Source organism: Saccostrea cucullata, unplaced genomic scaffold, assembly GCF_032062105.1.
Source record: "Saccostrea cucullata isolate Sc308-1 unplaced genomic scaffold, CSIRO_AGI_Scuc_v1 ctg461, whole genome shotgun sequence".
NCBI lineage: Eukaryota > Metazoa > Mollusca > Bivalvia > Ostreida > Ostreidae > Saccostrea > Saccostrea cuccullata.
The window spans coordinates 159780-172131 of NW_026927825.1; the positions used below are offsets into that span (position 1 = coordinate 159780).

The following is a 12352-nucleotide window of genomic DNA, read 5'->3' on the forward strand; positions in this document are numbered from 1 at the left end:
CATAATATTGTGTTTTACCGAAGATTAATTAGTACGCTGTTCTGTTTACTATGAGTTTAGGTCATTTGAGTCAAGGAAAGTATAGATATACACAGAGAGAATAATGTATCCTGTATCATCAGTAGAAGACTCGAGGTCTGATATGATGCTAGTTGTGAATTGGAAAACAGGTTATTACATGTATAATTATTGTAATCACAAATTATAAACATCATCATTTGGATCTCGCGATTTCCTTTCAATGAAACACACTGACCAAGGGATTTAATTCTTGAGAAATAAAAATTGTAGAGGAAAAATGTTTAACATGAGAATAAATTTGAAATTTTATGTATATGGCATTTGATCTCTATATAATTCACTTTCAAATAAATCAATTCAATAGGCAACTTATCCCATCGCTTGAATTTCCTGGTGTTCGTTTTAATGCCCCAGTTCACCGGTTTGTTTTATTTGTAGCCTTTGCTGAGAATATTTTCATCTTTTTATAATTCCCTTATTTCTTAGACCCAGTGTTGGACCTTTCGTATTTTTAAACTATACTAAAAAGATACCCTGCTTTTAATATAAAAAATAAAATACCATTTCAACAATAACAATACACTTTAGAAAAAATCCATATTTTTGTTTTTCTCAGCAGAACTTCATTCATTGTAGAAGATGGTGATTGCTTAATTTAAGTTTAATGTCATAAAGATAATATCAAGTTTTATGATAGAGATAGACAAACATTAAATTTAGATGAATTAAAATAATTTATTTTGTTTGGTATAACATAACAATTTTTGCATTAAATAACCATAGAATGTTGCAGAATATTGTCAGTGAAAAAAGAGAAAGTGAAAGACCAGGAAGGTATAATAGAATTACACCAAAACATTCAGAATGTTTAAATTTCAGCAGAGTTTGTAAAACCAACAAGGGAAAATTCTGGTTGATCATAAATACATGCCTCTTTTGTGTCACTAAGCACAACAGGTCGGCGTAACAACTCTTTGCTTGGGTTTAATTGTTCCGTGACGAGTTGTCTCTCATTGCACACATGATCAGCACCAGCTCGTGTTTCCTGTGCCTGTTTGGCTGAGATAGGAGTTTCACAGTTACATTTCTTTGCACATTCTCCTATTTCTTCTCCATATCGTGACGGTACACTGACTGGAGAACAATTTGCATGGCAGTTCCCCATATTACAGAATCCATGAATGCACCTTTGTAAGACGTTTTCCTCCTGGAGGAATTGACTGACAGGCGGATTACGTCGTCTGTGATTTTCTACAGCCATTAATAGTTGTCTGAGCGGCTCCAAATACTCAAAACCGTCTGAGCCGCTAGTTCCTGATTCGGTCTGGGTCATGGAGGATTGTTCCGTCTTTTCCTCTTTCACTGAATCATTTCGGTTAAGAGTTTCGTAAATATGATCCTGAACACCAGAGTCTGATGGCTGGTCTGAGGTTTGGCATTCGTTATCACACATAGATGGAATGTGATTGAAATCATGAGTGACTTGAGTCACACTGTCATTTTCTAATATATTTTCATTAGTTTTGCTGACCCCTGAAATTTCATGATGAACACGATTGTTTGGAGCGTCTGTGTTGTCACCCATGAAAACCCACGAAGTCACACGTTCACTGTTCAAATTTTTTATATTTGTTTTCTTTTTTACAGGATATGGATTTTGTAAGGATATATTTCTTGGAGGAATTTGCAAATTGTTTTGCTGTTTTAGATTTTGTGGCACATTTGCGCTTGTTATTTGAGACACTCTTTCGGGTATTAAACAGGGGACATCTGGCCCTTCACCCGGTGATTTCTGTCCATCACTGCTCACTCCACTGTCGTTAGACTCATTGCTGTCTGTCTTAACACATACACATTTGCTATCTTCCGCACTTACACTGAATTTAACTTTGTTTGTTAAAGCATCGCTTGCTTTTCTCTCTACGTGATTGTGGAAGTGATTTTTGAGATTATGTTTTTCGAAATTTTTAATCTTGGAATGCATGGACTGGGAATATTTGCTTTTGATTTCATTGAATACGTCGGAAGACGCCATGCTGAACTCGTCATCGGAAGGATATTCATAGGAAATCCTCCTGTTCCTGACGTCACCATTTTCAACATCCACAACGAGGTTATGTTTGTACAATGAGTCCATCTAAAGCAGACGACAATTTAATTTGAAGAAAGTTTAAATTTAAGAATTTATATGTAGGTAATATGTTAAAATACAAAATTGTTAATTGATTAATTAATGGAAAGTTACATACACGAGTTTAAATCGGAGATACATGCAATTGACCTTCACTTACCTGACTCGGGATTGATGGGTGTTTATGTATAGATTTTGAGCGGCACTGTCTGACGATTGCTATGATTGTTGCAATGATGACAATAGAAGTCGGCAATGTGATAAGTACTATTACTAGAGGTTGAAAGATCTCTTCCCATCCACCAGGGTTAGGTGGTGATGTTGATCCAGCGTTCCAACGCGAAACAGAAACTATAACCTAAAATAAAGTGACTGAATAATATCTTTGACAACAATATGACAGTAGACATAAACAAAGTATTTTGTTTAACGATATGGAAAATTCAAGTCATGGTCTTTCATTTATTTATTATACATTTTTATCCTTACCGGATAGCCCAATATGGCACTCATTTCGACGTCTGATACTTTCTGAAACGTCAATTCTGCCAATGAAGCATGTACGACAATTCCATTATACATAACGAGAAAAATTATTTTCACTCGTTCTCCGAACTTGCGATCGATCTCTCTGACCTGCAAAAGAAATTAAAAAAAAAATGTATGATCATACTTTGTCCAATATTTTTATACCATTCACTTAAAGGAGGGACTTCCAACTTTCCAAAAAAAATGTACTAGTACCTTTACTGAAATTCCCGTATCTTGTACTTGACGTGTAGAATGTCTTATTGAATTTCTCTTTCTCCGACCGTGCAAACCTTCTATATAAACAGTAGTGAGGTCTGAAAATCGAAAATAACAGCGAAAGTTGGGCGTGTGCATGAATAAATAAGCAATATAAAAATTGCAAAAAAAATTCAGTTAAAGACGGCACAAACCTTCTTCTAAATTGGATTTAAAGTCATCATTAGAAATATCTATTTCTGGTTTAACGTTGATTTCCAAGACCAAAAGGTTTGTTTCTGCAAAAAGAGATACCATGATAGAGCTAGAGGATGTATCAAGCACTGACAAAGATGGTTTAATCGCTAAAGAAGTACTAAGAATTTTCTCTTTTTCTTTTGAATAGTTGGCATTGCTCTCTACGTCATGTGTTTCGGATTCAGTTTTTTCAGATGATGTGATAGTGGTAAATTGTACTGTTGGACTATGCCTTTCTGTAGAGAAGGCGCTTCCAGTTGTGTCAAATTCGTTAATACTTCCAGAGAAAGCTACAGAAACGCTTAATGGTAAGATATCAACGCGACTTATCCCTCTTTCTTGCTTCACTTCTGCACTGTTTGTTGCTGAATAATTATACCCACTAGACGTAATTGATCTCAGTTCCTGTTCGATTATGCTTGTAACTGGCAATACAGTAGATGACAATTTCTCGGTTTCCGAAGAAAACATGTCCAAGGAATGCAAAGTTGTTTCCTCATTAAATTTGCGTGTTCTCGACAAAGTCAATGGGAAATAAACATGACCTGGTGTAAAAGTGGTTTCAAATTCTAATGAACTCAATAGAGATGAAACAATTAGTTGAGATATTGCAGGATTGTAGTTTGATGATGTTGTAAAATATTTTACGTCAGCGACATCATTTTCATCTATCAGAGATGAAAATGTTGTGTGTTTGGACAACGAAGAATCAATTCTATTCGAAGATATATTATGTTCATAAGTTTCATGAAACACTGAAACATTGGTCATAGTGAAGATCTGGGAAGACTCTGCAATAGATGCACTGTTAATGTGTGAGTCCGACTCAGATGTAAATTGAGATCGTACAAAACTATTGATTTCAAATATATGTTTATCAATGTCAATTGCTGATGTAACAATGATATTAGAGTCGTGAAGTGATTGCCTTGTACGGGAAGACGAGTAAAATTGTTCTCCCATGGAAGTAGATAATCTGTGTGTGAATGACGAATGAAGAGATGGACGAGGACTTTCAGAATCAACAGCAGAGTTTTCTAAAATTGAAGATGAATCCATGTTAATTAAATTTTCTTTCGCCATAGATGCTTTTGCCATAGTGAGGTTTTGAAAATCCTCTGTTATATAATGGACATCTGACGATATCTGAAACATATCTGAAATCAATGCAGAATTTGAGGTGGTCGTCTCAAGTCTAAATATGGATGATTGCAACGTAGTAGGAAATTCTAATCCTCCTTTAGATGAATTGCTAGTGCTAGTATCTTGAAGGGTTTGTTTTGATACCATTTCTTTTGATATGTGTGATGTGGGGGTTTGGAAAACACTCCAATGATCTATAAATGTCGACTGCACATCATTCAACATTGGTGAACTGTACGAAGTGTCTAAATTATTTGGCATTTGCACTATTTCTGTTGATGATAAAGAACTGTCAAAAATCCCTACATTTGAGCTGACTGACAAAATTGTCAAAGCTATTGAGATTTCTGTTTGAGACATTGACGAGTATTCATATTGATTCTCCATCGAAGAATATAATATACCTGACGACTCGCTTGTTTGCACAACATTTTTCTTCTCGTTGTCAGAAGTTAAAGTTTTCCTATCCCCTTGCATCAGTATTGTACTGAATACAGTGGATACATAGTCCATACTGTTTGAGGCTGAACTAGGTGTTGGTGTTTTATAAGTGAGGATTTTGTTGTTTGATTTATCATTTGTTTCTACCTGTACTACCACATTATTGGAGTTGAATTTGGGTGGCTGGGTAGTATTAACATCGTAGGCTGTTGATGGAGTTGGGCGAATTAAAGATGAAATGGCATCTTCTAAACGGAACTGAGTTGAAGTAAAAAAGTTAGAAGTGCCTACATTTTGGTTAGACAAAAATGTATGATACTCGCTTTTTGATTGATTTTCCTTGTCACTATCCAGCGACTTATGCTGAGATGTGTTAAAGTTATCAAAGCTTACATTACTTTCAAACCAAGCTGTGTGTATTCCGCTCTGTGCTGATCTCACCGTTTGCGTTTGATTAGTTAGTGATGAGAAAGCGTGAGAGATAAAGGACTTTATCTGATTTTGAGTTTGTTTACTAACGGCAGCAAGGGCTTTCACTCTTGTTTGAGATGTTGAAGGTATCAAAGCTCTATCTATTTTATCATTCACTGTCGACAAAGGTTCAGTATTGGTGGTCCAGAACGTCGAACCACCTTGTACCAAGGTATAAGATGATTGCAGTTCTGGTTGTGAAGAAGAATCCTGAGACGGAAATAAACTTAAATACGATGTCTCGTGTTGTGATGTAGATGCAATTTCTTGTAAGACTAGTTTGTCACTCAATGAATGAAAAATCTCAAAAGTGGGTTCAGATGATGGAACAATTGCCTCTATTGATTCCTGATCACTGCCAGTAGCTATTGAATTTGAGTCATTTAGCAGTTGATTTGAGGATATTGTTGCGTTATTTTCTTCTATGTACGTTGTATGTAAATCCATAGAGAGTTTTAATGAATCATTTTCATGTTCGTAAACACTATCTGTATTAAAAGTGGACGCTATCTGGTGATCTGAATCAGTATATTTTAAAGAAGGTATGGAGATGAAGTCATGCACATCAATGTTCTCTGCCTCACTCCCACTTAGTCCATGAGTTGTTTGTGTGTATGCAAACTTTCTGATTTTTCTGGCAGACGTTTTTGTTTGTGACTGGGCTTCAATCCTGTCTTGAATTTCTTTCATTTTTGAATGTTCTTGACTATAAGGCTTTAATCCGTAATAAAAAGTTGTTCTAGGTAAAGTAAATTTTTCTTTGCTAGGATGAATTGAGATAGGATAAGATTCATATTTAAATGATCTTTCTATGGAAGAAAATTTCGGTAGCCCCGTTGAATACGGGGTAGTGGAAGATCGATAAGACTTAAAAGGATTTGAACTGTTAAGATCATTTTCATATGTGTAGTATGGAAGATCTGTCATGAAAACTTTGGATGATGATCTTTTTTCTTGGAAAGAATTATGATTACTCTGATTCGTTTTTAGAGACTTTGTTACCAAGGATACTTTAATATTGTCAATATTTTCTGTGAAGTTTGTTTTAGGTATAGAAAATACACTGCTATTTCTTTCTAGAAAATTCGTTTCAATTGAAGGTTTAAAAGAAATCGATTCACTTGTTTCCAAATATTCGGAGGTCACAACAGGAGATTTTGATTTTTTCTGTTCTGTAAAGTCCACAAGTTTTTCCTTTTTCAGAATTCCAAAATATGATGCCTTTGCTTCAGAAGCAGAGGTAAAATCAGAGAGAATTTCTGAGTTCATGTCAAAAGAAGGTTCAATGACATGAGAGACAGAGTTGAGAGACGATGTGTCGAAATCAAATTGTTTCTGTGTGATAATTGACGAAGTCAGAACAGCTTTTTCATCTTTGGGTGTCGTCAATGTTTTTTCTTTCGAAGTTTTGGGGTCATCTTTTATTTCTTGCACCTCATCATAAGATTGGCTTTGAATGTCATAGGGAACATTAGACATTAATATAGATGACGCATGCTCTGTAACTCCTGGAGAAAATTCTGTTTCCATCACTTGTGTCCTGGACGGAGAAATAAAGTTATGTGATGTTGAAGTAGTTATAGATATAAGCGTCTCATGTGATAATTCCGAATCAGAATACAATTCGGAAAGCAGGTTTACTGTCTGAGCCTCATTGTGAATCATTTTTTTGGATGATGTCGGACTCGTTTGAATCAATGATGACGGTGATGGTATTGAAGAGGAAGGATTTTGCGTCATCAAAAAGACTGAACTTGATGCTGTTGTCTTGGTGTTTTCGGATATGATTTCATAAACTGATGAGATACTGGAGAAATTAAGACTCCACAATGACAACTCTAGACTATGGACTTGCTCTGACGTGTCTTCTTTCATAATTGATGAAGTAAGAATCGGTAATGTTAATGATTCAGTTTTGAGGGGTTGGGGTGAGGCATTGTGCATATTCACCATCCATGCCTCTGCTGTTATTTTAGTCTTTGTTTCGGTTTCACTATGTTGAAATTTGGAAGTAGGAAATCCTGATGAAGATTTATCAGGAGGCGTCATATGATTTTGTTCAGTGGATATTAATTTCAACAAATATTCTCCATATATAGTCTGCGTTGTTGTACTGATTGTATTTGATTTCAAATACGCATACCGTGAAAGTTTATCGGCTGTTTGTAGCTTTTGAAATGCTATAGAATTTTGAGGGACTAACTTTGAAATGGTTTGTTCAGTAATTTCTGAGGTTGCACTGATTGTAGGTGATACTTGTTCTCTATACTGTGACTGTATATCCGTTGACTCTAGACTTGGAGTAGTATCCACGATTCTTTTGGATATCAACTTTAAATTGACTTCACTTATCTCATCCGTACTTTCTAATATTTTCCTCGTAGCATGTGTAATTTGTTCTTTATAAATAGGTGCGTACGTTGTCCATAGTCCAACACTGGAGTCCTGTTTTTGAAGGATGGTACTGGAATTGATTGCATCTTTGTCATATGTAGAAATTATGCTTAAAGTGGGTGATATTAAATCCTTGTATTTTGAGGATATATCCTTTGTCAACTCCGTAGGATTGGATTCTATTATATGAGGAATTAAAGTAGTTCTGCCTTTGTCGTAAATGATTTCTGAAGTTAAGCTGAGTGTCGGTGATAGGGGTACTTTGTAAGGTTCTTTATACGGTGATAGCGTTTCTTTTATGCTCGGTGTGCTGCCCGATGTTTGCCGCGTGTCATTGAGGATAAGGAATGGCAGTGATGATTCCAACAACTCTGCAACAAACAAAAATAATTTTACCTGATAACTTTGTTTTCTTTTTGACATTTTGTTAAAACATATGTAATGCATGATATATTTTAAGAGAGATAAAACAAATGCATATGTAATTTTCATGTTTTATAGTCATGCTAAGAGATTTGCGTAATGTTATAAGTTTGTCTTCAATAAAAGTTTTAAACAAGTCCAAACCTTTGTCAGAATCTTAGCATATAAATAGTTTACATGTTTAATGGTAAGACTGCAATTAGAATACATATTAATTTATCGATCATGTAATGTTTCAGGAAATAATTAACCCCCGTTTCAAAAGGATATGTTAGTATGAACCATTGTAAGCTCAGACATTTAAGTTATACAATTAATTTCACTTAAATAAAAGTAAGACGTATTATATAATATTTGGGGATCTGCAGTATTTTTTGCTGAAAGATTTACTCTAATTGCTCGGCGTTAATTGATCGTATAGCCGGAGATTTCAGACTGCTTTGAATAATGACTTCTCAGTAATTGACATGCAGCATTTGACACATTTCATTCGACATGTGAACACGATGTCGAAATTTTAATTTGACATGATACCTAATTAATAATACTCGAGCACGAGTGATTCACAGACATGTTGTCTAAAGAGCATCTGCTCAATTGAAGACCAAATTCTGTACGTCTGTGTCCTGGATATTCTGAGTCAGAGTTCTACTGATTTTTTGTTCTCCTGGAAATCGTTAAAAAGCTTGAAAAAATTGTTTTTTATCATATCAATCTGTAAAAATCACAAGCACCATTTGTTGCATAAGAAATTAATGGTTCTCATGCCTATTTTACATGAATTTTAACTCGGATAAGCCGCTGCCAGATCTCAGCGTGACTTTGCTTCTATAACGACGTATAGTTTTCCCTGTATAGATGATTAGAAACTGACATAGTCTAAGTTTCTCGTAAGACCCCACGTACTTGACACAAGAGCACCACTTTACTTTCGATCTTACTTCACACAATTGTCATTCAGCTCAGTGTGTGTTCATTCAATTAAAGAACTCAAATTTGAGCAACTGGAGTTTCAAAGAAATACTCGTATGTGAATCGACGATTTTCTCTATTTAATAACAATATACACTGAAAACATAGGTTAATATTGCCAATTATATATCTGTGTATAAGTACAGTATATAATGAGAATTGATGTACATATATTCCTACTTAGTCTAGAATATATTCAACATGTTCAAATATAGCTAAATCTGATATCGAATAATAGTTTTAGAGGACTATTTTACGCATCAGAATACACGTTATCTTAGATTTTTAAGATTGAAGATGGTGTCCTTAAAAGTGTGAATTTTATGACCTAAAAAGAAAGAAACACCCTCATCAATTTGTAGGCCTGATAACCTCACAGTTTAAGTGTTGTTTTTATTAAAGCAGCTTGTTTTATTGTTGATGAATTAAAAAAAAACTCGGTTGCAAGTCTTTTAAGTCTCGGTTGGAATTCATCGTGATAGACGGAGGTAGATAACATGGTTTCTGAAACACGTCAATCTAGTTTCGGCGTGCAGTAAATGAAGAAAATATTACAGCTCATTACCGAGGTATGCAAACAATGTGTGAATATGAAATTCAAAAATCAAATTAAAACGAGAAATCTTTCTCAGTCATGATGAAATTTTAAATATAGACATGTTTTCCAAAAGCAGGGTGTATCAAAGTGTATTTGTGAATAGTCTTTTTCCGCAAACATACTAACAGATGGGAATATTACATGATTCCCTGGATGTTGTGATGAAGTATGTGTATAGTCAGACAAATAAAGAGAAACAAAAGAGATCGTGACACTGTAGTATAGTATATCATAATAAATAAGTATGCCACAAGAAGGAAGTTTTAGAATGCAGCTGCACAAGATAACCTTTGATCAACAACATTTTTATCCTCTTTATCTGTTTAAACATAGAACAAATTCCAATTCAAAGTGAGGTTACTTTTCAATAAAATGGCAGTCAAAGTCTTCGTTATTTACACCTGTTAGCATTTTTTTTAGTTACAAAGATATTTCTGAGGTTTACAAGTAACAAGGCTTTACATATTATTCATCTTATTCAATATTTTCTGTAAATCTGAAATAATACCAAGTCCGATTTTTATATCTTAAATCTACACGGTCATTTAGGTAGCACTTGCAGAAATATTACATTTAAAGGATAAAAAAGGAAAGCAACCAAAAAAAAAAAAATCAGAAAGTAAACGCAGACCCAAACAATTGAGATAAGTCACAGTTCGGAAGGACAAAGACATTGTGCGCCAGGTCTGAAATTGGAGAATTGAGATTCCAGATCGTGTTCTGTAGCTGCACCAAGACCGCAAATCTCAGCAAGATAAGTACATTTATAAACAAGCTGCGATAAAACTGTTGTTTTATGGGATTCCGTTATTTTATTCTCTCACTGAAATTCATTCTTTTTTTAAAATAATAATGCATTGCTTATTTTTTTTAAATGAGTTTTCTTAGAAGGGAAAGGTTTTAAAACGTGTGGAATTGAAAAAGAAAATATTATAATTTTCTTTTTTGCATTTGATTTCATTTTTTATATATAATTTTTAGGATATCGAAATAAAAGAAACCAAGTTCAATGGTTTAAGTTTTTTTTTTCAATTTGGAAGAGGCCCAGTGTCGTATAGAATTTGCTCTACATCACCAGAGATAATATTACTGTCTGTCCTTTAATGGTTTAGGATAAAAACATCTGTGTGTAGCCTGATAAGACAGCATTCTAAGTATTCTCACAAAAGCTCTTGACAATTGCACCGGAAACAAATACTGAAGCAAATCGAGCCGAGGACGAGCAGGAACTTTTTTGAAAAACGTATTTCATTTTCCCTGAATAACAGTCTATTTTGATTTTAAGTTCCTTGAAAAATGTAAACATCGATAAAGTTGATATAAATATATATTTATAATCTCTAATTGTCAAAATTATATAAATAAATCTGAAAAACTACAGGCATAGCTTGAAATAAAACAAAAAGTGAATTGAAAGTGAGCAAATTTCATGCATCAAGAAAGTTTGAAAATGTGTATAGGTACCTTCAAGGCATCGACAGCAGCTGAGAAATAAAACAATGATAACTGGAATAGTCCAACTGCATCTACCCATAATCCTAATGATATAGTACTATCCTTGCATCAGAAAACGTTAAATTCATTTTAGTTTTGTGAAGTATGACACACTCTGCACGTCGTTATGTCCTTTTCAAATAAAAAGTAAATAAAGGCGTTCTTCTCATGTTGACAGCTTTACAGTTTCTCTGCTTACACTTATATATTCCCAGGCATCTTAAGTTGTTAGTACCTGTTTTGATTTTCGCTTAAAAACATTACTTATGTCAGCGAGAAAAACAGCAGCTTGGAACCAGCCGCAATGAAATGCTTCCTGATTTAAAACGACTTTCCAATCGCCTTTTCAAAGAGTCGTGCATGTGCGGCTTTAATTGATCGTTAGTCTTTATCTCCATCAATCTCCTATTGCGTAACACTTCTTCATTTCAGCCACCAAATGCACGTGTTTAAGGTGTTTACATTCCAAAATAAGGCTTAAGCTCTAAAATATAGTTATATTGTGGTTTTACGGCACTCATATTCAAAGTTAATGCTTTCCGATTACTCTCCTCATTAAATTCTGCAAGTCACGTGGTATAAGTCACGTTTTTGATGAGTTTAGTGCAGTACCACCAACAGCTTGGGTCATGACTTTCGACATGAAAATTTATTAAACAACTGGGCCATCCCCAGTAGTATGTAATACACGGAACTGTTAAAAAAATTCCGATCCGGAAGCTGGTTATGACATTTTATCTTTTAGATTAAGTGGTATATGTATAAGCACTAATATTTGTACATGTATTACGATATTTTAAGCCTAATTAAGCAAACTATTTGTGACATTTTAATCGTATTTTTTTAAAACTCTTTTGATTGTTTATTCTCTTTGTATGTCGAAGATTTTTTTTTTGATGAAAGGTGTAATTTTGTTATTTATACATGTAATTGCAACTTTGTTCTTTGTATCAATTATATTTCAATTAAAATTACCTTTCTTATTCCTAAAAAAAATTATGTTATATATGATGAACTTTATGGAGATATCGAACAGTATTCAAGCTGTAAAAGTAAGTAAGCAATACAAATTTGGAGCAGAGAAAACACGGACCTCCAAAACATCAGATGATGAATCAGGAGGACTGAGCACCCCCTGCCTATGGATCACACCCGCCGTGTGTTCCTTGTTCTGAACGAAAAATAAAAATCTGTCGACAATTTAGTGTGTAAATAATGGCCTTACAATTAGTATGAAAAACGTCTTTGATCAATTGACTTAATGATAAATAATATTTGAT

At 34.2% G+C, this 12352-nt stretch overlaps 1 protein-coding gene across 1 annotated transcript; it reads right to left on the minus strand.

Annotated features, from left to right (window-relative positions):
- Positions 1 to 736: 736 nt before the first annotated feature.
- LOC134275578 (mucin-3B-like) lies at positions 737 to 11720 on the minus strand. The gene is made up of 6 exons (XM_062757845.1): positions 11043 to 11720; positions 3094 to 7956; positions 2897 to 2997; positions 2642 to 2788; positions 2313 to 2510; positions 737 to 2158 (listed from the first exon to the last, which is right to left on the minus strand). Exons 1-6 carry the CDS (start codon positions 11110 to 11112, stop codon positions 890 to 892), a joined length of 6648 nt encoding a protein of 2215 aa, XP_062613829.1. The 5' UTR covers positions 11113 to 11720; the 3' UTR covers positions 737 to 889.
- Between the last annotated feature and the right edge of the window lie 632 nt (positions 11721 to 12352).